General features: G+C 48.6%; 2 protein-coding genes and 1 long non-coding RNA gene across 3 annotated transcripts in view; 2 read left to right on the top strand and 1 right to left on the bottom strand.

Annotated features, from left to right (window-relative positions):
• Positions 1 to 853: 853 nt before the first annotated feature.
• On the top strand, positions 854 to 5,318 carry HTR1D (5-hydroxytryptamine receptor 1D). Its single transcript, XM_040585344.1, has 3 exons — positions 854 to 896; positions 2,259 to 2,405; positions 2,772 to 5,318. The coding sequence occupies exon 3, from the start codon at positions 3,641 to 3,643 to the stop codon at positions 4,775 to 4,777; it is 1,137 nt and encodes a 378-aa protein (XP_040441278.1). The 5' UTR covers positions 854 to 896; positions 2,259 to 2,405; positions 2,772 to 3,640; the 3' UTR covers positions 4,778 to 5,318.
• A 70-nt stretch (positions 5,319 to 5,388) lies between these two features.
• Positions 5,389 to 8,349, bottom strand: LOC121084173. The gene is made up of 2 exons (XR_005826619.1): positions 6,146 to 8,349; positions 5,389 to 6,115 (listed from the first exon to the last, which is right to left on the bottom strand). It is a non-coding gene; the product is annotated as an uncharacterized LOC121084173 (long non-coding RNA).
• LUZP1 (leucine zipper protein 1) overlaps positions 8,344 to 26,089 on the top strand; it is a 38,953-nt gene continuing 21,207 nt past the window's right edge. Inside the window, exon 1 of the mRNA XM_040585340.1 lies at positions 8,344 to 8,476. The gene's annotated coding sequence lies outside the window, so the exon portion shown is untranslated. The remainder of the gene's footprint in view (positions 8,477 to 26,089) is intronic.

Genomic DNA, 26,089 nt, shown 5'->3' on the forward strand with positions numbered 1-26,089 from the left:
ACCTGTTTTAATCTGAAACCAACGAGTAATACTGAGGAGCTGCCTTGCTCTGATAGATGCTGCCTTGCCAATCGGAATGGATAAGAGCTGCTTGATGTGCTACATGTATTTCTTCATGAAAGACTCACAACCGAAAGATTTCTTCTGTGTTTACAAGCGTATGATCTTCTTAAACTTAAGAACATATGCTACTTTAGATTTTGAGGACCCCTGTAGAAATCCTACAAGATGTGTCTGTTGTGAGGTTTAGAAACCGGACCTGGAGTTACTCTTGAAAATTACTTTCAGTCGTGACAGCCTTATTGTGAGGCAGGAAACAGCCAATGCACTCTTTCCGAGTACGTGATAAATAGCTGACTTGGAGCATTTTTATAACAAACCTGGTTCTTTTCCTTTGGTGACCCCATCACAGGAAAACATCATTTGTTTATAAAAATTAATTCAGGAACTCAGTATCTGTTGAGTCATTTTTTGGTTCCAGTAAGACTTTCTCCCACTGTCAGGCTGTCCTCTTTACTGATGTGTTGAAGATTAGAAATTCATCCGAACTGCAGACTAGTTCGTTTGTCTGAAAATCCCATGTCTCACATCAGGTGTTTTTTTCCCCACAGTGATTGACAGCTGTTGGAAGCTTGTTCCTGTACAGGTGGGCAGGTGATGTGCACTTCATTGCCTCTGACGTTGTTGGAATTGTTCTAACACTGAACAAAGCCAATAATTGCAATATATGGGAAAAAGGCTCAACACCGCTTTTCTCAGTAACTGAAATCAAGATTGGACTTGGCTTTAGTTTTTAAGTAATCCAGTCATTGTCTTTAATATTACTAATCAGTCTGTCTGGTGTTTTTGGTTTAGATTTTCTCCTGTGTGGGATGTGCGATCAGCCCAGTGTTCAGGTAAAGAGATTTCTTATGCTCTAAAAGTGACAGCTCTGAAGTGAGCTATTACTGAGTCACACTGTTAAAGGTATGGGGGAAAAAAACACTCCAGAGAAGATAAAGTAAATTTATCATAGAGAAGCTAGATCAGCTTTAGTATCCCTGTTCACTGAAGAGAATTTGGAGGATGTTTACAAGTGGAACCTTTATTTCTGGCCAAAGTGAACACCACCAGCATATCTTCGCTATCAGACAGACAAAAGAGTTCGGTTCAGCTCGGGATCCAGGGTGCGATGGTATCAGCGGGGTGTTCAGCCACTGCTTAACACTCCCTTTGCACCTGCATCTGCAGGACACTGCCGCGATGCCCGTTTCCAAAGAGATCTGGGCATCTGCTTGTCCATAAGCCTGATGCCTGTACCTAGCCAGTCTGCAGGAATTGTAACAATAGTCTTACTGTACGCTTAGTAAATATGGTGTTTGGGGGAACAGTCAAAATGGCTTTTGTAAAGGTAGGTTGTGCCTCAAAAATCTGTTGAAGTAATTAAGAAAAGCTGATGAGTATCTGGATTGAGTGAAGTCCAACTGATGTAATTACTTGCACTCTCAAGAGGCTTTAAGTGATCTGGAAAGTACATGAATAGTGGGGTGATGACATCTGCTGATGAAGCAAAGCTCTTCAGGGTAATAAAGACAAGGACTGACCTGTGCAGAATTGCACAGAATCTTAGAAAGTGGGAGAAGGAATACAATACAGATAGATGCAAAAAGTCAACAAACATGAAAAAACGCTGATGTTACCACTCATGGCTTTGGAATTATATTAACTGGGACTGTGGGAATCTGTATCAGCGCTGTGTAATGGTTAAAAAAGCAAAGTAAATCTCAGGAATCATTAGGAAAGAAAGGAGAAGAGAACAGAAAATACCATTGTGCAGCAGTGTAAGTCTATGTTGCATCCACACCTTCAACGCTGTGGTTCTGGTCCCTCTGTCTCAAAAGGAACGTATCAGAGTTGGGAAAGTGTCAGAAAAAGGCAACAGGGTTGAGCTGAATGTGTGGGCCATTGTCAGAGACAGTTGACTCGATTTAATGGACTTTGGTCACTCTGGCCATTCTTATGTTCAAAAATTCTTAGAAGATGAACCTTTGCTCAGTGTCACAAAATGGTCATTAGGAAGTTAGCCTTGCAGGGCGTGGGGGCCGGGGATCAATAAAGTAATGGTGTGAGATCTAGTGTGAAATAGGAGACTCTTCTAGGTCCCCTGACTGGAAAAATACAAAAGAAAAAGTGTCTCTAAAAATAAGTTTGACTCACAGAAGGTGGATGTATTTAAAGAAATCAAACACGCAGAACTGAAGTGCTGTTTCTTATGTTAGGATGCAGGAGCTCCAGAGAGCCTGTCTGACACCAAAGTGCTGGTGTTTCACGTAGAATATGTGATGCTCTTGCTCCAGAGATCCCTACCTGCCTGACTCTGTTGTGCGTCAGATGGCATGAAACTGTACCAGCTACGACCCACAGAGGTACGTCTCCTTGGTGGCTGGGAGGAGGCTGGCCTGGTGATTATCTTCTTGGAGAAGTCTGGCATCTCTTTTTGGCCCTCGCAGCGTGTGTCAAAGCAGTTCATGGCCCATATTCAGGATCTCTTTCAAGAAAGCTTGGGCTGGCATAATGTACGTGCCACGCTGGTACTCATGGGTGGATCTGAGTGGAAGGTCTCAAGGAAACCTGTCTTGGGATGTTTTCTTCAGGTTTGCAAAGATTTTGGGTTGCACTAAGTGAATCTAAAGAAAAGAATGGAAAGCTTGTAGATTGTATACTGTGATACATCAGCTTCCATAACTCTTGTATCACCATTCTGGACTGAAACTTTTGCTTTCTTTTTCCAGATCCCCTTAACCAGTCTATTCTTTCGCTTGTGAGGGAGTCGCCACTCCATGAGTCATTACAATCATTCACCCTGTGCATGATCAGGAACATCTCAGTGCTTGGAGCATGCTGTGAGCTTCAGCGCCAGTGCATTGAATTCTGGTGTCCAACACCTGACTTCAGTGTTTGAAGACTGAATGTTGAAGAGAAAACCTGAATGGTCTCAGGAGTAAATGAAAATAGAGCTCTGCACTTTTCAAAAAAGGTCTTAGTTTACCAATCTGGCAGAAATTATGTTTACAGAAGGAATCCAGACAGTATTGTTTTATAACTTGAGTGCTCTTACTAATGAAGTGTCCCTTATAAATATCAAAAACATGACATTCAGCTGTTAGAGAGAAAGGGAAAACACACTTGAGGAATAGCTTTGTCCCACCCACAGGGGCATCGATCACATGCCCAGACTGGGTATTTTTTTGGCCTCTTGCTCTTCAGTATTGATTTATGCAGCTTTGCAGAAGATTAATTCAGAAAGGAGGTGTGACTAAAAGGTAATAAAGAATGATTTAGTCATCTGCAAGATGAAAATGAAAAACACCTGAATTCCCACCATGTATAGTAGTGCTTGTATTGTTATACAACAGAATCATGTCTGGATGATTACGTTAATATTTTGTTTTAACAGTGATGCCATTGGTGCAATGTGATGGAAAATCTAGCTTAGGAGAACACCTCATCTACTGTGCAAGCTGAGGTTTTCAACAAGTTAATCTTTCTTCAGTGTTGGACTCTAGTATGAAAAGTTCTATTTCAGCAAAAAAGTAAGCATCTTTCGTCATCATCCCAGAAAGATTACACTGGAAAGTGAAAAGTGAAATCAGAGTGGAGAATGACTCAGTATAACCATTCAGCAGAGCTCTTTCTCCAGAGCTCAGCAAATAAGACATTAAATTTCACTGAAACACCGCTGGCTTTGGATGAAAGGACACTATTAGGGCTGAAGATTTCACTGTCAGTCCTTCTCTCTGTTATAACTTTGGCAACAATCCTTGCAAATGTTTTTGTTGTTATTACAATTTTTCTGACTAGAAAGCTCCACACACCTGCAAATTACCTCATTGGCTCCTTGGCAGTGACTGACCTGCTAGTGTCTGTCCTAGTAATGCCCATCAGTATTGCTTACACCGTCACCCACACCTGGGCCTTTGGCCAAGTGTTGTGTGATATATGGTTATCATCAGACATCACATGCTGCACAGCCTCAATCCTGCACCTCTGTGTTATTGCACTGGACAGATACTGGGCTATCACAGACGCTTTGGAATATGCCAAACGCCGGACTGCTGGCCGAGCAGCGCTCATGATTGCCGTGGTCTGGATGATATCGATTAGTATTTCTGTGCCACCATTTTTTTGGAGGCAAGTGAAAGCTCATGAAGAAATTGCAAAGTGTACTGTGAACACAGATCAAATATCCTACACAATTTATTCCACTTGTGGAGCTTTCTACATCCCGACTGTGCTGCTCCTGATATTGTATGGCAGAATTTATGTAGCAGCTCGATCCAGGATTCTGAAGCCACCCTCATTATATGGGAAACGTTTTACTACTGCACACCTGATTACTGGCTCTGCTGGGTCTTCCCTCTGCTCCATCAATGCTAGCCTTCATGAGGGGCATTCCCATACAGGTGGGTCCCCAATATTTATCAATCATGTTAAAATAAGACTTGCAGATAGTGTCCTGGAAAGGAAAAGAATTTCTGCTGCAAGAGAAAGGAAAGCTACCAAAACTTTAGGCATTATTCTGGGAGCTTTCATTTTCTGCTGGCTGCCTTTTTTTGTTATGTCCCTAGTCCTACCAATCTGCCAAGATGCTTGTTGGTTTCATCCCATCCTACTGGACTTTTTTACATGGTTAGGTTACTTAAACTCATTGATCAATCCAGTCATTTATACGGCTTTTAATGAAGAATTTAAACAGGCTTTCCAAAAACTAATACATTTCAAAAAATGTTTGTCTTGAGCCTCTCCTGTTATATCACTGACCCTTGCGCAATCTTGCAGCCTAGCTGGAAACTTTCTGTGCTTTTATTCCTAAGGTACAGAGTGCTAATTGCCGTCTCTGCTGCTACCCTGTGCTATGCATGTAACTGGGAACTTCCTGCAATTTGGTACTTTCTGTCTGGAATTCTGTATCCCATAACAGAACTTGTCCGTGATCTCTGCCGTGATTGTTCCTGTATATAAGATCAACACCTGAAGTAAGCTTTGTAACAAGTGAAGGAGTGTGGACCAGAAAGCTGAGTTTGTATGATGAGATGACACATATTGCCCAGTTCTGCCATGCCTTTGTAACCTGATGGGAGGAAAATGTGTGCATATTTGCAGGTCATTGGTATTTCAGCTGTACATTATTAACAATTTATGTAGGCTGAGAAATTTTCTGAAGAACTGGATCTGATGTCTACATTTTCTGCAGCATGTATCCTATCCATTTGAAATTGGTAAGACTTGTAACTTTTTCAGAAGTTGTGTGACACAGCCTATGTATAACCAGCAGGGCATAGAAGGCATAGTGTGTATGTAAGTTCTGTGATTATTTCACAAATACTGCACTTGAAGCTATGCTCGTGGTGAACTGTAGAAAGACGACAATTTATTTGAAAAAAAATTTTAACACATTTTATCATTAATAGAATAGCCAGGGCAGAAATACTACAAAATAAATAGCATGTAAATTACTGAAAAGCACCTCAGTCTTCTACTTCTGTTACTTAATTTTTTGCATGCACAAAACTGAAACAGGAAAATACGGTTAGTGCCAGTGTAGAATGACTGTGACCTCAAAAAAGAGCCAGAAGTGTGCAAATCCTGTTGTTTATTCCCACCAACTGCCACTCCCCATCCAGATATGTCAGGTTTTGGCTTCTTATGAAGCTGGTGAAGACAGGTACGAAGATCCTCAGGCTGAGGAGGACACCACATTCTCACTGTAGTGCCACAGCATATGCTTTTTGACCAAGGGGAAGATGGCAACAGTATGAACTGAATAAGACATCACCTTGCTTCTGATGTTGCTGCTTGCTTCTCAGCGCCTTCGTTACTGTACCTCGATGTGGCTGCAGGCTCCTAGGGGAGATAATGGTGGTATTTTGCTGATCCTAGAAACAAGAAACAGTTACACATGCACAAACACACAGACAAAACCCCAAACCCAAGAAAACTTATGTTGGTTGCCATATAGAGTGCTGATAATGTTGTAAGACTAGCAAGCTATACAGCACTGGTGCCCATACAGGCTTGTATCCATTTCTTTTTTCCTGCTTACTGTATTTAGTAATATTCCTAAACCGTCTGGCACCTAGCACAGCCAAGGCTCCAGCTCTGGCACCTAGCACAGCCAAGGCTCCAGCTCTGTCAAGAGCTTTTAGAAACTAATTCAGTAAATATCAGGATCTTATCATGACTCTGATGTTATAAATACTTAAAAGCCTGAAAACCTGGAATCAGGTAGTAACAGGAGAATCTTCACTGAAAAAAAAATCTAGTCTTACTTTACAGAGAGAAGCAAGAAATTTTGATTTGGTGGATACCACTGGCTCAGAAAACAGTGGGCTGATTGAACTCACTGAACTGGCAGAAAAGCTTTCACCATGCGTTAATTTTCTGCCAGTTTAATGAACTGAACAAATGCCAGAACTGGTACAACAGAAGCAGCACAGATGCACAAGTAGTTTCAGAAGGAGGGAAGCAGAAATGCATGTATCATCACCAGCATGCTGTTAGATCAACTTAGATGTCTCATTTGAATTCACCATAGAAACAGGGCAAGTACAGAATAGCAAGAATATCTGAAGAGTCAGTTCAGGGACTTCATGAACTGGAAGAAGACTCAGATTGACATTTTTAATAGCCACTGAGAAATCTGTTCTCTGTGAGCTTGTCTAATTCCTTTTCAGCTTCATGCCTCTGGTGTTTGTGGAATCCTATAGCCATCCACTTCTCACGTTACCAAGCTGTGCATAAACTGCATGAGCTACTTTTGTTTATTTAAACCTACTACACCCATATGGGTCCTCTGTTGTCAGATGTGCTGACAGCTTCTGTTGCTTCCCCATATTCTTCATAATTTTATGGGCGTTTGTCACCCCATCATCTCTGGTCACATTTGCACATATTACTTACACCCTGCACCTTGGAACTAAACCACCTTTCTGTCCAGTACCATAAGAAGAGGAGGCTGTCACGCCACCAATGATAACCTTCCAGGTAAGAAAGAGATCGCTGCTTACCTCCCAGCTTTACGCCACCCTGCTATTCGTATCTGCCCACAAGCAGAGTGGTCTCCTCCAGCCCACCCTAAGCAAGTGTGCAACACCAGCAACGTAACCTCTGGCATGTCTCCTCCTCCACTCCCCCGCTCCTCTACCCCTCTTCCCATTCCAGCCCCTGTGCAGTTTTCCCCCCTCCTGGTTTCCTTTTACTCTTCAGGGTGAGTTGGACTCGAAGCACCTTTGCTATTCTCTGAAACAGAACAGTTTTGGAAATATGATTCTAGCTAATGCGCCTACAGGCAGCTGGGGACAATGTGTTCCAGGACCGCTGGGCACAGCAGCAGGGCTGGGAGGCTGGAAGTGCAGTGAGGCTGGGAGGCAGGGAGGCAGGCAGGCAGGGAGGCAGGCAGGGAGGGAGGCAGGCAGGGAGGCAGGCAGGGAGGCTGGAAGCACAGGGAGGCTGGAAGTGCAGCAGCGGGCAGGGAGGCTGGAAGCGGTCACCAGCCGCCGACTGGGCCACTGTTGGCTCAGCAGTGCGGCCGCAGCCCTGCGCTGTACAACACGCACCGCGCCACCGCTCCTCAGCGTCTGTCCCCGTGCACCCCCCGGCCAGTGCCGCCCCAGTCCCGCTGCGCCGCGGACGGCCCGGGCAGACTCGGCGCAGCTCCGCGCAGCCAGCGCTGGGAGGTCTCTTCTCGCTGACCCCATCAAACACCCTCGGGCTGCACATACCGGGGCTGGGACCCACCCCCGCCGGGTCCCCGCTCGACGCCATCCCAAGCCCCAGACCCTCAGAGGTGACGCGGCCGGGGGACGCACCGAAGGCGCCGGAGGACGAGCCTCCCGGTGCCACCCGGCGTGCCGCGCCCTGCCCCGTTCCGGGGGAGCGGGTCTCTCGTACGGCCCGGTGGGACGGGGGGCAGCGCCCGCCCCGCCAGCGGCCCCTCGGAGCCCTGAGGCGGCGGCGGGGCCCGGTCCCCGGGACTGGTGCCGAGCCCCCCGTGCCGCCAGCCATCGCAGGGCCTCACCCGCGCGCTGCCCCCCGCCCGCTGCCGCCCCCCGGCGCCCGCCCGCGCGAGCTGCTCGCCCCCTCCCCGCTCCCCCCCACGGCCCTTCCGAAGGCAGCAGCCCCCGGCACTAACGCAGCCGGCCCGCCGGGCCCGGGCCGCTCCCCCCAAAATGGCCGCCGCTCCCTCACCGCCCTCGCCCAGCGCCGGGGGAGGGCGCCGCGGCGCTGCACCGCGTCCGGGCCGGGCACGGCAGCCCCCGCCCCGCTCCCGTTGACGTCAAGCACCGCCCGGTACCGCGTCCCTCCCCTCATTGTCAGCGCCTGCACCCGCCGCCGAGCCCGGAGCCCCCTGCGGGCTGCGGCTGCCCGAGCCCGGGCTGTCCCGCCGGCCGGAGCGCGCCGCGGGCGGGAAGGAGGCCGGGCCGCTCCCGCTGCCCAGGTAGGCAGAGACGGGCGACGAGCGGGCGGGCAGGGGGTGCCGCAGCCCCGCCAGACCGGCCGGGCGGGGAGGAATTCGAGGCATCCGCTTTGTCTCCGCGGGCGGCAGAACCGCCTTCCCTGCCGGCGGGCGCCGCGGGGCCGGGCCGGTGGCGGCGGCGCAGTGCCCGCAGTCCCGGCCGCCGTCACACCGCGGGCGACCCGGCCCTGCGGCGCCCGCCGGGGCCTCGGCCCCCGCTCGGAAATGGGGCCGCCGTCGGGCTCCTTCCGACGTGACCGGAACCGCCGCTTTCCTGACCGGAGCGGCCCGGCCGGCGGCCGCTCCCCGCCCGGGAAGGGCACGGTCCCTGGGGCGCGGCGGCGGCGGGCTGCCCTCGGGGGTCCCACGCCCTCGGGGGTCGCACGCCTTCGGGGGTCCCACGCCCGTCGGTGCGCACCGCCGTGCGGTGGTGCAGCTGAGATCGCGGAGGTGTCCAAGAGGCGCTCAGAGCGTCAGATTTCTGCGAATACCCTTTTTTCTCCTTGCTGCAGCCATATACTCCTTTTCCTGTTGCTTATTTCTTCTGAATTCCCCGTTCTCTCCTTAGCCCGCTCACATTTATCGTACAATCAATACTGTCGTCCCTCTTACATGTGTGCTTTATCGATGCTTCGCCTTTGTTAATTGCTTCAGCCTTCTTTTCTCCCTGTCGTGAGGGAATTTGTTGACGGAGTGTCGCAAAACTGTTCTTTTTCTGTTAGTAAAATTTCTTAAAAGTACCACATTTGGCTCTGCCAGGTGCCCCACGTGCTGGTATGCAAAGCAAGTGGAAGAGCAGACCCTTGGTGGTTGTCCTTGGTGACTGCGCTTCCATTGCAAAGCTGCGTAATTTTTTTTTTTCCTTCCAATGCTACATCTGAAGCCCTTAAGGCAGTTAGACACAAGTTAAAGTGACCGTCCTGACCGATTGGCACGTTCCAGTTTGGCACAGTGGGATTAGATGTTAATTGGTGCGTAAATTCTGTTGAAATTTTCCACAGAATTCCCAGGAAAAGAGCGCTAGTTGTTGCAGTGCCACTGTTTCCGACGAGTCCCTGGCTGAGCCGCATGGGCGGGCGGGTGCCTGGCGGAGCCGTACCACACAGCAATGACAGCGAAAGGGGGAAGCATTTTTACAACCCTGGAGTGGTCTCAGGCATTCAGGGTTTAGGGAAAAAATGCAGTTACTTACCACATTCCTACGTCTCTTGGCAGAGATACACATCTCCTGGCCCACTGGATAGTGAGGAGGGACAGTGTTCCTCAGTGCTCCTGCATTCTGCACGAGTACAAAGCCCAGAGCTGTGTGCCCCAGTCAGTTAATGCAGCCTGTGGCCAGCCGGCGCGTTTCGGCAGGGACGGCGTGCTCTGCGGCCGCTTTGCGTCCACGGCACCTGCAGAAGCATAATTCCTCCATTGTGGCAGCTCCGTGGCAGTAAGGAGGGCAGAAAACGCTCGGTGCTGCCTGCCACGCTGACTCCCTGACCCCAGGGCTCCAGAGGCCTGAGGAAGTGACGGTCAGGCGGGGGGCTGGGGTGCAGGACCCCTCCCAGGCGAGGCACTGCAGGGAGGAGGAGGAGGAGGATGTGGAGAGCTGGTTGCTGTGTTTCTTTTGGATGTGTGGCTGAAAGTTCCTGTGGGCAGGAGTGAATTGGGGCAAGGGGGTGAGGGAGAATAGAGCTGGTCCCATTAACTAACCCCTATGTCTCTCTTCTGGTCTGAGCTGCCCTTCAGCCTCAGCTTCCCCATAACACTATAAACAGTAAAGTTTCTTCGCTGCAGTATAGGGCAAGTTAAAATAAGTTATGGCAAAGTGGGCTCTTCACTGGCCCTCTGGATTTCTCTGTACCCTGAGAATTTGGCCCAACTGAGAATGTTACTGTATTTATTTATGTAATGTGAGTTAGGAAGTGTAGACAAAAATAGCTTTTGTTAAAAAAAGAGTACTGTCAAATGTGGCTGTTACCAGAAATGGTAATGTTTAAAAGCCCGGTATGCCTTGCAATCTAGACCACATTATTTTGTTTGTTAAAATGTGTTGGTGATCACATCTTTGAGTATGACCTTACCATAGCATTGTACACAGGCACTCTGAGGTTGTGCTTATCCTCCACGAAACCTTTCCTTCTCACCGAGGTCTGCTGTCAATGAGGAACCAGCCGATGTGTGCCGCCTTCCTCATGGAAGCTTTTCAGAAAGTGTGGCTGGTGTGACTGAGCCAAATGACAAAATAGGACAATTCTGATACAACTGTTACGTTAAAACGAAGCAAATAATCTTTTTAGGGTGCCATTTGGGTTGGAAGGTTCGCATGATGGTGATGATTAGTAGCCTGTAATACGTTTTGCACTAACTGGTGCAATGCAGGTCATAGGAACCTTTAAAACATACTGTAAGGGAGAATGCTGGTTGTGGTCATGGCTTTGTTCATTACGTCTTCGCAAGTCTGAGGCACACTGCTGTACAGTCTTTTTGCCTTGGGTAATGTTTGGATCTGCACATGTGAAGTTGGAAGCATGTGTTTTCAAATACTTGGTGACAGCTGATGAGCAAGTGCTGCTTGCCTGCACTTCCTGCATCCCTGGTGCTGGTGGTCTGCTTCATCCTTCCATACTGTATTCCCTTTGCTTTAGGCAGGCTGCATCTTTGGAGGGCTTTGAGTCCTTTAGTTTGATCTCTTCTTCTCTCTGTAGTCACCCAAGGTGGGTTTCATCTCCCTAAGCTCAGCTGTTTGCCAGTGTAACAGGAGAAGGCAGCTGTCCTCTGATGGCGGTTGCAGCCACCCACTGCAGACACTGTGGACAGTCACATCTCTCTGGATTTGAGGGTTTAGAGCTGGTGACAGAATCCATTTGGTAGAAAACCCACAAATCATTTGCCTTTAATTGTCCAGATTTAGGAGCCTTCATAACCACCCTGACTCTGGGAAAGCACAGTGGGCATGCCATTCCCATGGAATCAACGGGGTTTGGGTTGGTTCCAAAATCAGAGCACTTTTTGAGATGATCAAGTATGAAGTGTGGCATTGGATGTCAGCCACCAAAATGTGACAGTTTAGGCCTTAATCTTTTTGTCTCTCTGGCTTTGTCGTCTTAGGTTTTGGCAGTGATGTTTCCCTGCCAAGGCCCTAATCTCAGCTGATAAGAGGTTCTAAGGCGCAGTTCAGCCCTGTGTTCTTTAACCCCCTCCAGGGTGGAGTAAGATGTGCAAGGTGCAACAAGCAGCCTTACCTAAGCGCAGCAGCAGTATGCAGAGGAGCGTAAACACCATGCACAGGCAGTTTCTGTTTCCTTCTCTGTAAAACAGAGCTGAGACTATTTCAGCACTTCCTTGCAGAGGTTGTGCAGCAAGTGTAACATTTGCGTTCCCGAACATTTGAGATCCTCAGCGCAACACAATCTGGAAAGGACTGAAAGGAGAGAGGGTGCCTAGGAAATACGAGTTTTAATGTTATACTTGGCAATCAGCCTGCTATGCAACCTTTTGCATTGAGAGCTGGATAAGCTCTGGTGATGGTGGAACCCGTTAGGACCCACACCAGTAGCCCCAGGAGCAAAATGGATCATTTATTCACTTCGGAACAAAGTTGCCAAAATATCCTATAAAGTGTAAGGAAACATCAGCTGGTAAGTTTGTTTCTGTGTGACAGCCGGCAGATGAGAGCTCCTGCAACTCTGTCAACTTGGGAGGAGAGAGGGATTTTCACATCCTTCCCGTTTTGGGAAGTGCCAAATCAGTGCAGGTGGGTGCTGTGGCTGGAGGAGGTGGGTTTGCCTTTCCCGTCATCCCAGCCATTCTCCTCTGGGTGCCCCTTCCAGCCCTACTTCAGCTGACACAAACTCTGTTCAGCCGTGTGGAGAGAGCTGATCTGGGTGGAAATTAACCATCAGTGTCCCCCCACTCCCTTCAACCCTGCCGAATTCCCACCCTGGCTGCAGGGTTGCTTTTGTCTGGCCAGGGGAGAGGAGCACGGAGCTAGAAGGGGGCAGGCGTGATGCAGGGCCACAAAAATGGCCGTACAACTTTGGCCTGAGGATCTGGTCCGAAGTCTGTGAGGTCACTTGTGCAGTGATTGCATCCCTTGAGCATATCAAGCATTGCTGCCTGTGATTGTATCTCTGCCACCCCCTTGGCTTTCGTGGTGACTTTGGACATGCGGCCTTAGCAAAGTTCCAGCTCATGCAAAGTGCTGCCTTGGTTTGGGCAGCAGGAGTAGAGATGGCGCGTTTGGAGGACTTCAGTGGAAAAGTTTCTGTATTTATTAAGTCCCAACAATTTTGGCCCTGTTTGTCAGAGCTTCGCTGGATTGGGCAAACCTCACGTATCTTTTCAAAGTAACTTCTGAGCTGTAGCATCCAGTGTCTGATCAGCTGTATTGAACTTGAGCCAGCCAAATGCACTGATCTTTCAGCAAAATGCACTGGTCTCGTGTATGTAAACACTTTCTGTGAGCTGGAAATTTCTGTATTGCTGCTCCTTGGCCCACTGCAGCTAACAACAGCCATCCTGGACTGCTTCATCCCCTGTGCTGCCCTGGCCCTTGGGGAACCAGTTGTCCACAGCGCAGCCGTGCTTGGTGCCAACAGGCATGGGTGGGCTGGCCTGGCTCCCTGGGCAGATCCCACATCTCACAGGTGGGCTGCTGGGTGCTCCAGGATGAAGTAGGGGGGGACTCGTGCTGCTAAGTACGGCGCTACCTCACCACCCCTCACCGTCTACCCTGGTTTGGGAGGAATGTGTGGTGGTTTTGCCCCTTCCAGTCTTGAAGGGGAATGTGTAGGCTTTAATGATTTTAATTGGTACTGGCCCTGCATGTAAACATTTATAGTTCTGAATTTACTTCCCTAATTGGTTTCCAAGTCATAGATTAAGTCATAGTTTGACCTGCCATACAGCCCAGGCCATAGTACTAGACCTCATTTAGTATCAAATTAACTCATTAACTTAGCCGTTTTTGAGGTTTGCAATTTCAGACTTGATGGTGTGTGTGTGGTGAATATAAATAAGATTTTTTTTGCCATGAAACCCCATGTTCCTGGGTTGGATTTGTGATTGGCTCAGAAGCAGCAGGACAGATTTCATTTGGACACCCTGCAAACAGCATTGTGTCCAAGACCAGGTACACATCCTTGAGTGTGCACGGCATGCCTCTGAAAAAGCAGAGCAGCAGGAGATGAGAATGGAGGTTTTCGTAGCCCAGGTAGGAAATGTCTTCAGTGGTTAATATTACAAAACCCCTGAAGCTTGGGGCTCATGTGTTAGCCTGCATGGCAGGAGAGAAAAGCACCTGCTTCTGTAGGCAGGTGATGTGAGAGGGCTTCCTGACCAGCATCATGGCATAGTCCTGCTGGGCAGCTGAGGAGCATGCTTTCTGGTGGCATACCACCCTGGCAGCAGAACAGCACCTCTCCCACTGCAGGAGCCAGTGGGCAACACATAGCAGGTCATCCTGTCAGCTGCTCACATCTATGCCAGCTGTGCAGGAGCAGGCGGCAGCAAGCACGCTGCATTGGAAGTGCAAGAGCCATGGTAGGAAAAGGTGTAGTAGGGGCAAAAATGTGAGCACGTTCTTGTGTGATGTGATCAGAGCTGTGTCTGTACTCCTCATGTATGTGTTGCAGTGTTCTAATTGACCTCTAAAGTGGTAGCTTCATCCTGAGCTGAAAATGTGCCTTTCTACACGACTGATCACAATGAACATAAGCTCAAGCAACTTTTTAATTAGCTCAGGCATGTTTCTCTTTACCTTGAATGTTTACTTTTCGTGTTTTCCTCTGTTGCTGCATGCAATCCAGGTGCTTGCAGAAAGGTAGAAAAAGCTCAGGGCTGTGCAGTGTGGGCTTCTGGCAGTGTAGCTCTCTGCTTCCTGGTGTCATCAGCTCTGCCACCCTGTGCTGCATGCAGCACAGCATCGTACAGCTGGGAATGACAGATTTTGCTGCAGTGCTGCATCCTCCTTACGTGTTGCAGCAGAATCTGACAATTTTTTCACATTCATTCTTAAAATTGCTTTTATATAGATTGCTTTCATATGCATTATCTGGGTTTTAAGCTACAGCGCTGGCTTGTGGCTTCCCTGTTGGGCTGGTTTGAAAACACACAAGATACATTTCCAAAGGTGAAAGGAGGCTGCAGAGGCTCCAAGCTTGTGCTGATCATCTGATTCCACTGCAGCACTTTCAGCTGCTTGTGCCTTTGAGGTGCTTGTGCCTCACGTGGGAGTGCAGTGGGTTACCTTAAAGGGAAAATGTGATGAAACTGCTTTAAGAACTTGTTGTTACATGTGATATCTTGGTGGAATTTACCAGAATCGAAAGGAGATTCCTGACCTGGGATCTGGAACAAAGATGCAAAAACATTAATTCCCCAGGTAGTGTGAATCATTTGGAAATGTGTCTTTTTACTGGAGAACAATAAATAATGCCTATGTGATAATAAATAGCTGCTAGTACTGCACTGTGGTGAGAGTTTGAACTTGGAGCAGTCAAGAAATCCTAATGAAGCTTCTCACTCCTTTGTATACCGTTCTGCATAGCTACTGTTTGGGGTTGGGGTTTTTTAGTGGCGTTATTTTTAGTGTTGTTGAGTGTGATTAATGTTTCAGTGTAGGGGTATCCTGTGTAATATGTGGGTGTTAGTGTTTCTATATGAGATTTGGCTTTAGTATGTTATAAACTGCTTGCTTTAAAATTCTCTGGATGTTGCCTCCAGGTAGCTTTTTGCATTGGGCAGAGCACAGCAACCAGAAGCGTAGTTTGGAATAGGGCATTGCTTTTTGTCTGAAACGAACTGTCACAGGGGGACTGTAAAGGGGAAGAAAGCAACTGTCATCAGTGTTTGGGAAAAACTATGAAGCTGCGTGTTTGAAGGTAAATGCAGGAGCAATGCTACAGTCTGCCGTGGAAGCAGGGGACTTTTTTCCTGCAGCGATTGGAAGACGGGGAGCTCTTTGGGTGCTTAGTCTCCACAGAGCATAGAGGGCAAACGGGCTCCTCGTAGCTGGGTGTTAAATAGCTATAGATGTGAAGCTGGCTTTAGGCTCAGGCAGAGTAAAACAGCAACTGCTGAGTGCAGAAAAAGTTGTGCCCTGTTGACTGCCTTGATTGCCGTGTGGCGCCTTGATTGCCGTGTGGCGTTCCTTGAGCCTGGGTCGCCTTCCTGCAATTTCCCCCAGCAGTAGTAGTGGCAAGCCCCATGCTCTGGCTTTCTTTCTCTGCCTTACAACAGAAATATGCTCCCAAGCCCTTACCCACAGATCATCTCCATTCACTTTTTCCTCTGCTGCCTACATTTTGAGCTGATTTGCAGAGCAGGGCTCTCTTTCCACGGTGCACATGTGCACACACACACACATACAAACCCACCCTTCTTTTTTTAGCGATCCCTTCCCTGTGTGCCTCCAGTGAGCGCTGTGACTGCTGTAGCATGTGGCTGAGAGGGCTCAGGCCAGCCCTTGCCTTGGAGCCCAGCTGTGCTGCGTGTGAACTGGTGGGGCATGCAGAGCACCTCTCCTCTGCAAAAGCAGGTCTGGCAGCAACAAGCTGGACAAGGTCAGCAAAACATCATGGCAGTGACTGCACATGGGGCTGCGTGAGTAACAGCACAGTGGACAGGTCAAGGTTGTTCTGCTCAGTACTGGTGGTGTATGCAGTGTCATGAAAATCAGGTGGATCTTTTACTAGATCACGTTGCTCAAAGCCCTATCCAACCTGACCTTGAACACTTCCAATGATGAGGCACCTACAACTTCTCTGAGCAACTTGTTTCTGTGTCTCACCCCCCTCATCATAAAAAATATGTTCCTTATGTGCAATCAAATCTACGCTCTTTCAGTTTGAAATCATTGCCCTTGTCCTGTCACTACAGGCCATTTGTCTGTCTTATAAATCCCCTTTATATATTGAAAGGCAACAATTAAGGTCTCGCCAGACTGAACAACCCCCACCTCTTACCGCCTTTCATTACCAGGTGTTCCAGCCCTCGGATCATTTTTATGGCCTCCTGTGGACAAGTCTGTCTGGGGTCTCCAGGGCTGGATGCAGTACTCCAGGTAGGATCTCACCATAGCAGAACAGAGGAGGGCAGTCACCTCCCTCCACCTGCTGGCCACACTGGTTTTGATGCAGTCCAAGATATGGTTGGCTTTCTGGGCTGCAAGCACATGCTGCTGGCTCATACCCAATTTTTCATCCACTAGTACCCCCAAGTCGTCCTCTGCAGGGCTTCTCTCAAACCATCCATCCCCTAGTCTGTACTGATGCTGGAGATTGGCCCAACCCAGGGGCAGGAAGTTGCAACATGATAAATGCTGACTGGATGTAAAGGAGAATAATTTTCATCATGCAATTGATTTGTCATGGGAACAGGGCACCAGGAATTGTGGCATCTTCAGCCTTGGAGATTTTCACAACGATGCAGTCCTGAGAAACCTGCTCCAGCTTTTGACACTAACCCTGCTTGGAGCAGGAGCTGGACCAGGCTGTGACACTTGGGGTTAACTTCATCCCCTTACTGGCAACCAAGATGAGACAGAAAATGTGAATTTCCCACTCCTCCTCGTCTCTGTAGAAAGAAAGAGTATGGTGGGGGAAGTGGTGTGTCCTATCTCAGTACAGCCAAGCCAGTCCTTCCTGTGAAACATCCTTCCTTCCTTCAGTCCAGGGAGTACAAGGGGAAAAAGGACACATAAATAACAGTGCGAGGGAGTGAGGTTAGCCAGCCATGCCCTGGAAAAGTGCTGGAGGGAGACCCTCTGCTTCCATTTGTGGCTTATGCTCCGTTTTTCACTCTCCACTTCTTAAACGCGCTGTAAGAAAAGCGTATGTCCTCTTGGCTCTGATCTTCACTTAGGATGGGATTCAGATGAATTAACACTTGGCATTAAGCCTGCAGATTTCCTCATTAGCATCTTGTGTAATGCTTGCAGGAATGAGTGTGCTTCAAGAGCAATAGAATTTGTCTTTCTTCTGTCCAGAGTACCTGCTGTCCATTAGGTACCAGTGGACTTAAAAGCAAATGCAGGCTGCCCAGTAGAATTGCCTCTTTCTTGTTAATATAGGATATTTCAAGACTGCTGGTTTTCTAGCATCATGACACTGAGAATTTAGAACAAAGTTCTGCCATGATAGTAATGAGCTGGTTGGCATCTTTAACACTTTCTTGCCCTATGGACAAGAGGCTGGTAGGAGCTGGATGAATTTTGAGGTTGGTGATATATTCAACTCATATATATGGGAAAACTACGGCTCAGCACCTTCCTGCTGGAAGTCCTGTCCCATGCTTCTGACACCAAACAGCTTCTTAGCTGTGTGCTGAAGGAGGCAGCTGAATGCTCAGGATGATCTCCTCCTTGGGAAGTTACGGCTATTCTGCTGCTGTGGCAGTGCCCACCCTTGTCAAAGGAGTCACTTTATGCAAGTGAATAGGGAATAACTCCGGCTCGTTTTTGGGAAGAGGGAGCAGAAGCCAGGTATCCCTCTGCCATTTCTTTCTGCATAAAGGAGAATCCCAACAGTGGCTGCTGAATCCCCTGGCCAGTCACCCAACCTCAGACCTCTAACTCGTGGAGAGTATCAAGTCTTGTTTCAGGGCTCCTTGCCCAAAGCAGGTTCTGCAGTGCAGTGTGTGTGGCCGGTCTCTGCCTGCCAGTGCAGTGAGTTGTGCTCACCTTTTTGGCCCGTTTGCCCAGCTTCTGGTGCAACACTGTATGTCCCATGTGTGAAATGCCCGTTGTGCTTTTAAGACTCTCAGTCTGCAGGTGAAAATGCTCTGTCCATAAATTCATCAAGGGTTTTGAGTAGGCTGTTTTCAATGGCATAACTACGGTGTTGTAATACCATCCTTGCAGCTTGTCTTAGAGCCTCCCCATTGTCCATGGAGCATTAATTTTGAGCTTAATGTGTTGAAGTCCCCACAGCTACAGGCATGCTGACACAAAGGCAGCGTGTCCCTTAAAAGATCCAGGCTGTGATCTGTTTGTGAATGTTATTTTATTTACTTTTTTGTTACCTGAGGGTATTCAGCAATAAATTGAACACAAAAGAGTCCTCTTAGAGTTTCCAATCCACCCAACTGTCTTCATTGAAGATTTAAGAGACTCACATTTAAGAGAGGGACATAAGCTCCTGAATACCTCCTTTCATTTCACTTTGCGCTTGCCAGTGAGCAAAAAGGTATATTCTGAAGCTGCAGGGCGGGAGCTTGCAGGGAACAAAAAAATGCCTGTCCAAGATCACAATATTTGTGGTATAGCCAGGGGACAGGGTTCCTGGGACTTTGTGTTGGGAGGCCGTGAAGGATCAGGAGATTACTCGCGGTGTAGTTAGCCAGCCAGCCTTCATTTCCCCGCACACGCTGCTGTGAAATGCTGTACCTGCAGTCCACCTACTTCAAATGACTTTGGGGAGAAACCACACAGGCTTTGGCTGCGTTGCTTGTGAGTCAGTGCGTGCGGTGGGTGGGGTGTCCGCTGCTCCTGCGCAACTGATGGCAGGGCTTCCTGCTGCGGCATCATGCCTCATCTTGCCTGCCTGCTGTCCTGCCTGCTGTCCTGCCTGCTGTCCTGCCTGCTGTCCTGCCTGCTGTCCTGCCTGCTGTCCTGCCTGGCTCCCAGCCTTTGAGGGGCTCGCTTGGCTCAGCTGGCTGCTCCCCGCAGGGCATGCCGAGCACTTGTGGAAGAGACCCCGGGGCCTGGGTTTAGTAAGAGCACCCAAGGTCTTGTTTTAGAGCAAAGTGTGGATTTCATGGGTTGCAAAAGAAGCAGATAGGAGACAGTCTCCTCCCTGTGCCAAAAGGTTCGCTTCAAGCCTACAACGATGCTGGATGCTGCTGTGTGGTGCCACAGCATTGTTCTGCAGGCTGCATGGTGTAACCCAAGCCGGCCAGCCTTCATGCCAGAGTCATTTCAGACGGCTGACCAGTTCTTCCTGGGCTTTTCCTGCCAGTGGGGTTAACCCTTGCTGTTCCCCAGCTAGCTGATAGTCTCTCCCCTCTAATAAATGCTTGTCCAAAAGCTGCAGAGTCACGCAGTGTTTGTGGTGCTGCTGGGCTCCACGTGTGTGAGCTGCTACAGCCCTGCCGCTGCCAACCTACATGCACGCAGCACATGGCAGGTTCCCACAAAGGCACAGCCCCGCCACTAGACGTTTACGGTCCAAGTCTAAACCCTGGTTTACTCCAGAGGCAACACCAATGGCACCTGTAACCTGACTGACCTTCCCTGCCTTCCTCAGGGGCCTTTCCACAAGCCTGAATTGCTGCTAATTGCAGCCTTCATTCAGCCCCGTGTGTGTTGGCTGCCAGCACAGTGCAGGGCAGGCTTCTGAGCGCGCCTGCAGAAGCACTGCTGTCCATGTGTCCCAGTGTAGTGTCCTAAAATGGTGCCAGCAATTTCATCTGCATCTGCATCAAGCAGGGCAAGTGTTGAATTTGCATCAGGGAGGCTGTGTCGGATGTCAGCCAGGCCAGGGCAAGCTTCTCAAAGACGAGCCAGGGGAAACAGCAGCATACCCTGAAGAAGGATCCCTGCAGCAAGAGCAACTTCCCAGAGACTTGGAGTAAAACTTTTACTGGTTTTGGGGATTTTGATAATCATGTTTCTTTCTAGTGGCAGGGCTGTTCTGTTCGGTGGGTGGATAGCAATGCTGATGATTTATGAAGTGGACCTACAAGAGAGCAGTTAACACTGGCCTGTGCTTGAATATGGAGTTTTATCAGAGTAATTAGTCCTAGATGTCTGCTCAGGGTTATTGAGTTAAAGGGCTGTTAGTGAAGATTAATGGAAAATTAAAATTTAGACATTTATTTACATCTGAATCATAATTTTTAATTCAGGTCACATTTTATTTCCTTGTGCTGCCGTGCCATCAGTCTGAGGGTCTGTATGGTGCCTGCCATGCCTGCTGAGAGCGAGTCCCTGTGCGCAGAGTGGAAGGAAGTGCAGGACAAGGTGTGCAGAGAGGACAGGGTGCCTTTGCTGAAGTGTAGCTAAAAGTTGGCTGTCTAAGCTGTTCCTAAGAGATTTTCCCCATTTGTACTAAGGAGTGCTAGAGGACAGTCCTGAGCCACGGATCGCCATCACCACTGCTGCTTTATGTTTGTGTGGTCCTTGGCAGGGCTTGGCCTGGATGTTCCCAGGCATCTATCTCCTGGTGATGGCTTGGGATGTCTCACTTGGGGGCAAAGTGGTTTTAATAGTGCGGGGGGCTTGTTCAATACTAGTTGGCCATGGGGCAGAGGGCGGACTGAAGCAAGGCTCATGTACTGGTACAGGTGTAATGTTAAGTGCTCTCTTTGGTCAGCAGGATGGCAGTGCAGTCTCCAAGGGGCCATTTACCCACCCAGCCTTAGGCAGCAAACAGGGATTAGTTGAACAGTTTTCTGACAGTGCTACCCACTTTCTTTCTTTTTTTAATCTGTGGTGGATGCCTGGACCCTTTTATATTGAATGCATAGCTTTAGAAGGCTAAATTTTGTGGGGACAAGTACTGTCCAAGGAGACGGACAGTCCTCTCGGAGTTTAAAACACCAATGACAGGAACAGGTCACCTGTGTCACCTTGTGAGTCTGCTTCAGGCTCAGAGGATTTACCAGCAGAGCTGGATGCTGGATTTGCTTTGGCTTTACCTTGTGGCTCTGCCCGCCTCCAGGAGTGTGTCGGAGGCCGATGTGTGGATGAGATGAACCCATTCTTTATCCCTACTGTTAAGCCGCGCTGTTGTGCAATGTGGGAACCAAGGTTTTTACACCTGGTTGAAGTCATAAAGCAAAGCATAGCTGCTGTGTGGCCTGGCCTGCCACAGGGGCAGAGACCGGTCAATGAAGAGCCACTATCTGTGGTTTCCGTGTTTACCATAATCCTTGTTTCCCCCAGCTCCTGATGCAGATCTAGCACGACAGATCTTTTCCTTTTTTTGTGATTGTAAGCTGGCTTGACCTTTCTACCCAAGGCCATTATGTTTGTCCTGGATCAGACCACAAGTGTATCTAGCCTGGTGTTTTTGCAGTGGCCAAGAACAGGGCCCTAGGGAAGGGAATTGAAACAGGGAAAACCTGCGGTACATAGTTCCTGCATGCTCTCCCAGCCTCCGGCCCCATGTGGCACAGGCACTTACAGACCTGGATGTGGTTTCTGTGGATTTACCAACCCTCAAAAGACATCTGTGTTGTTATTTTATCTGTTCACCCCAAACCCATGAAAATTTTAGTGTCCACAGCATCCTGTGGCAGAGTTCAACAGCTTATCTCCACGCCATGAGGGGCAGTGTCTCTCCTTGTTTGTCACTGCAGAAACAGCGAACATTTGATCATATCCCTCTTCTCCAAACTATTAATAATTTTATAGATATCTTTTATTCCTCTTGAGTAATTTCATTTTACAGGTTAAATAGTTCTTGTTTTTTGATGATTTCCTCTGCAGAAATCATACTTTTGACCACCTTTGTTGCATAGCTTTTCTAGCTGGCAGCAGAGGCTGAGATGGGACCAGAACTGCAAACAGCTTTGGAGATGCTGGTGCACTGTGGGGTTGATACAGTGGCAAATTAATGTTTTCTTTTTTGTGTACTGTACTTATTTACTAATAACTCATAGCATTAGACTTGATTTTTGACCACTGTGGGACAATGAGCTGCTATTTTCCTGAATAGTTGTGGTAAGCTGAAAGCTTGTTATTTTACATGTAAAGTTAGGATGTTTTTTACCATGTCTGTAACTTCATGCTGATCTACACTGACATACATCTGTCATTTCCCTGATGAGACTTGGAAGGTCCTTCCATAGATCTTCAGAGTTAGGCTTTGCCTCTGTGACCCTGAGCTCAGAGAGTCTTCCGCTGCTTTTACTGATGTGGTGGAGGAATGCATTGATGTGGGGTGGCAGTGAGGGCAGGGCCTGCATCGCTGGCGTCACATGGGGATACTAGCTTCTCCAGAAAGGTGACAGGTCAGAGTTGAAGTGCAGATCCAGGAAGCTTCCTGGAGGTAAACCTATTTCTGCTGAAGTGCTTGTGCAGGTGAGAGCTAATAGGAGCTCTGCCACTGTTTTCCTTAAGAAATGCTCCTGGCAGCTGTGGGCTGTTGGAAATCTCACTGATGGAGAAATGGTGCCGCTTTCTGCCTCTTCCTTCCTTGCTCCTGTGCTGCTCACTTTCACCCTTGTTCGTACATTGTACTCCTTTGTACTGGGACAAGCATTATTCTGTCTACTATTCATTACCTTAATGGGGTTAGTTTTTAGCCTGGATAACTCCTGTGTGAATGCTTGGGATAGGAGTGTGTGTAACAGCAGGGAATGTGCAGCTGGGAGTGAGAAAGTATCACATCCAACTCAGCCAGCACGCACTGCTCCAGCACCTGCAGTGTTAGGACAGTTTGGGACATCCCTGAGCAAGACCCAGTACTTGTTTAAATGGCTGAAGCAGGACAAAGTGTAGGAATCCAGATTGTGACAGAAGCAAGGAAACTTCTGTTTTAATGAGAGCATGGACATAAGGAAAGACTACTTGTAAACCTTGTAACAAATGGGCAGCAGAAGAAAGAGGACCTGAGGAAATCCTTGAACAAATACCAGCAACAGGTACCTTTTTGGGTAACTCAAAAAACCTGGAAAGTGCCAGCTTCCTTCTGGAACTTTATCGGACAGTCTGAGGGCCAGAGAGCAATTTCAAATGCAGCTTTATTTCAGTGGGATGTCCAGCGCAATGTTGAAAATAGGCCATGGGACTAGCTGGGCAGCAGTGCATCAGAAGACTGTCAGGTCTGCTGGGGAAACCCAGTGGCAGTGGGTTGGGGTCCAGTATAATGCCCTACAGCCTTTTTTTGGCGAATCAAATGTGCCACTGTGGCTTCTGGAGTTGCTCCCCAGCAGCCTGGAGCCCTGCACTTCAGGATGATTAGCAGAGCTGCTGCTTTGTTCTGAAATACACTTCAAACGCGAAGGCAGCAGCCCTGCTGGTCCTAGAGAAAAAAAATTGGGGCATGCATTAGAAAGCTAGGAGCACACACTTGTATGTTGAATGCTGGACTGTGTGGGTGCGGGTGAGAGGTGCATCCCTTTGTTCTCTGCACCGTTGAACTGTACACCGGGAGATACTAGGTGGTGGTTTGCTGCTTAGTGTCCCCACAAGGCTTTGTCCTGCAGCCACCTTGCTGTCTTGGCCTCCAGACACTGGTGCAGGTGTGAAGTGTAGCTTCTTTTGGGCCTCTGCGCTTCCTTTTTCCAAACTGCTCTGTCCTAGCTTTTGAGATCTGCTGGGAGTCTGCTGAATTGCGTTTGTCTGCCAAGGCTGGGCAGGCACCCACACACAGGCTGGTTGCCTGCCTGTCCTTTCATTTCTGTCCAAGGCAGAAAACAGATGGTTCAGTAGCTGCAGTAGTTCAGGGCGTTCGGTAGTTATGGCAACTCCCCAAGCTGTTCTTGTGGCAGGCGTAAGGGAGCTAAAAAGCTTTCGGTTTGGCACTTACAAACTTCATTGATTGAGTTCTCTCAGGAAGAAAGTCGCAAGAACGACCGGTTTCCTGGCTACTGGGTCCAAAGCTCGTTGTTTTGGGAGCGCCTTAAGAGCAATCCCCATTTTCTGCAGGGTTTGTAGGGACCTGTGTGGAAACATCAGAATGGCTGAGCCAGGCTTTTGGCCAGGAAAGCTCAGAGCAATCAAAGGAGCGTACCTGCAAAGGAACTGGCTCGTATGTCCTTCCACCGCTCTGTTAGGAGAATGGAGTATCCTGTATCACGTGGGGTGCAGAGAAACATACAGCACCCTGTAATTTTCCTGCCAACCAGGATATACGAGTGCCCATGTGGCACTCTGGTGTAATGCTAGGAGGAATGTGAGGGTTAAAGCTGCCCACGCCTTATGAGCAAGATGATTCAGAGATGGTTATGGGTACTTGAAGCTGATCTCATTAGGTGTATCATACCAAGGATGCCTTTCCCAGCTCTGTAGATGTTGCTGGACAATAAATTGTGTTGGTTTATGCTTTTGGGTACTTAGCCCATTTGTAGTGTGGCACTGGTCAGATGTGCAGTGTTAGTTCTGTCTGACCTGCATAGGCGCTTGGGATGGGACAATACAAGAGCTCAAGAAGATGATGAGAGCTCTACTGGATGAGAGCGAAGGTTTATCTACTCTGTATCCCACCTCCAGCAATGGCTAGAAATGGACTGCCAGGGAGGACAGGAACAGGGGGAATGTGCAACAGTGCAGGCCAGAGGATTCTCCCGACCTCCAAGTTTTGGCTCAGAGACTTGTTGAGCGCCTAGCTCACTAACCCACTCCTAGTGGGTCCCTGTCCCTGTATGTATGACCTTGAGGGTTTTTTCTTCCATGGATTTGTCTAGTTGCTGCTTTATGAACCCACAAGGACTTTTAGCTTCCACAGCATCCAGCAGCAAGGTGTTCCCCAGCACAATACCACATACAAGCAGAAGCAGAGCATTGAACAGAGCAAGCCCAACCAGAGACTCCTCATTTACGTTCCTCCTCTAATACTCTGTTTGGTTTTTGTACTGCTGTTAACACTGAACCCATGTCTTCATAAATACTGCAGTATCCATGAGGAGTCCAAGGCCTCTTTCCTTGAAAGGGGCAATGCTGGAGAATTGCAGATAAAAACCAATGACACCTGGGTACAAAGTAGAAAACACTAACAGACAAAATGCTGGCCTCATGGCAGGATAGTCGGGAAACTTCAGTTAGTCTGAGATTCTCCTGAAGTTTAGATCCTGTGGCTTTCAGCCAGCCTGTGGGGGGTTCAGCTCCAGGCAGCACCTTGATGCTAGCACAGGTTATGTGATGGTGACAGCCATGGCCCCTAAAGACCTTGCCATGCGGAGCTTGGTGGAGGTGGGAGGGAGGGACTGAGAGGTGAAGGAGGTGGAAGACCTCCACATGCAGCAAATATTACAAAGGCACCACTGAGCTGGGGCTGCTTTTCACATGCCATCCGCAGGATGCTGCCTATTTTGTGGCTCGCTGGAGAGATGCCCACATAGTGTTTGTGAAATCAAATGTGACAGTAAAGTCTGTTTCTGAGGACAGTACAAGTAGCAGCATGGGACACTGAGTTAGAGAAGAAAAAATCTTCCTCAGCTTTGATTCTACTGCAGAATGGGGCATTTTTCTTGAAACATTGTGAAGAAGGCAGGAAGGTAGTTCTTGAGGTTTATGATGGGATGAGGTTCCCAGTTGTCCCACCAACTCTTTTGCTTGTCTACAATACATAAAGATGAGCTGCTGAATTCAAATATAAGTCAAATCTAGAGCTTGTCAAAATGGGTAACCTGTCTGCTGCACATACAAGGTATTTTTTGGTACCTGGCAGATAGGAGCAGCATGCTGATGGGCTTTGAAAGTAAAAATCCATTTCTGATCAAGAGATCCGGAGTGCAGGTAACATCCTTCTTGCCATGGGGGTCCCAGGGCAAAGATGCCACCAGCTGCAGGGCTCTGTATGGCACTTGTGTGGGTTACCACCGTTGTACATTGCTGGAAGGAAGGTGCTGCACCTAGTCGCTGAATGCTCAGTCCTAGTCTCAGCAAGCCTCTACTTGCAAGTCTTTCCAGTGCAAGGCAAACAGTGATTTCAAAGGGGAGCC

Source organism: Falco naumanni, chromosome 3 (genome assembly GCF_017639655.2).
Source record: "Falco naumanni isolate bFalNau1 chromosome 3, bFalNau1.pat, whole genome shotgun sequence".
Taxonomy (NCBI): domain Eukaryota; kingdom Metazoa; phylum Chordata; class Aves; order Falconiformes; family Falconidae; genus Falco; species Falco naumanni.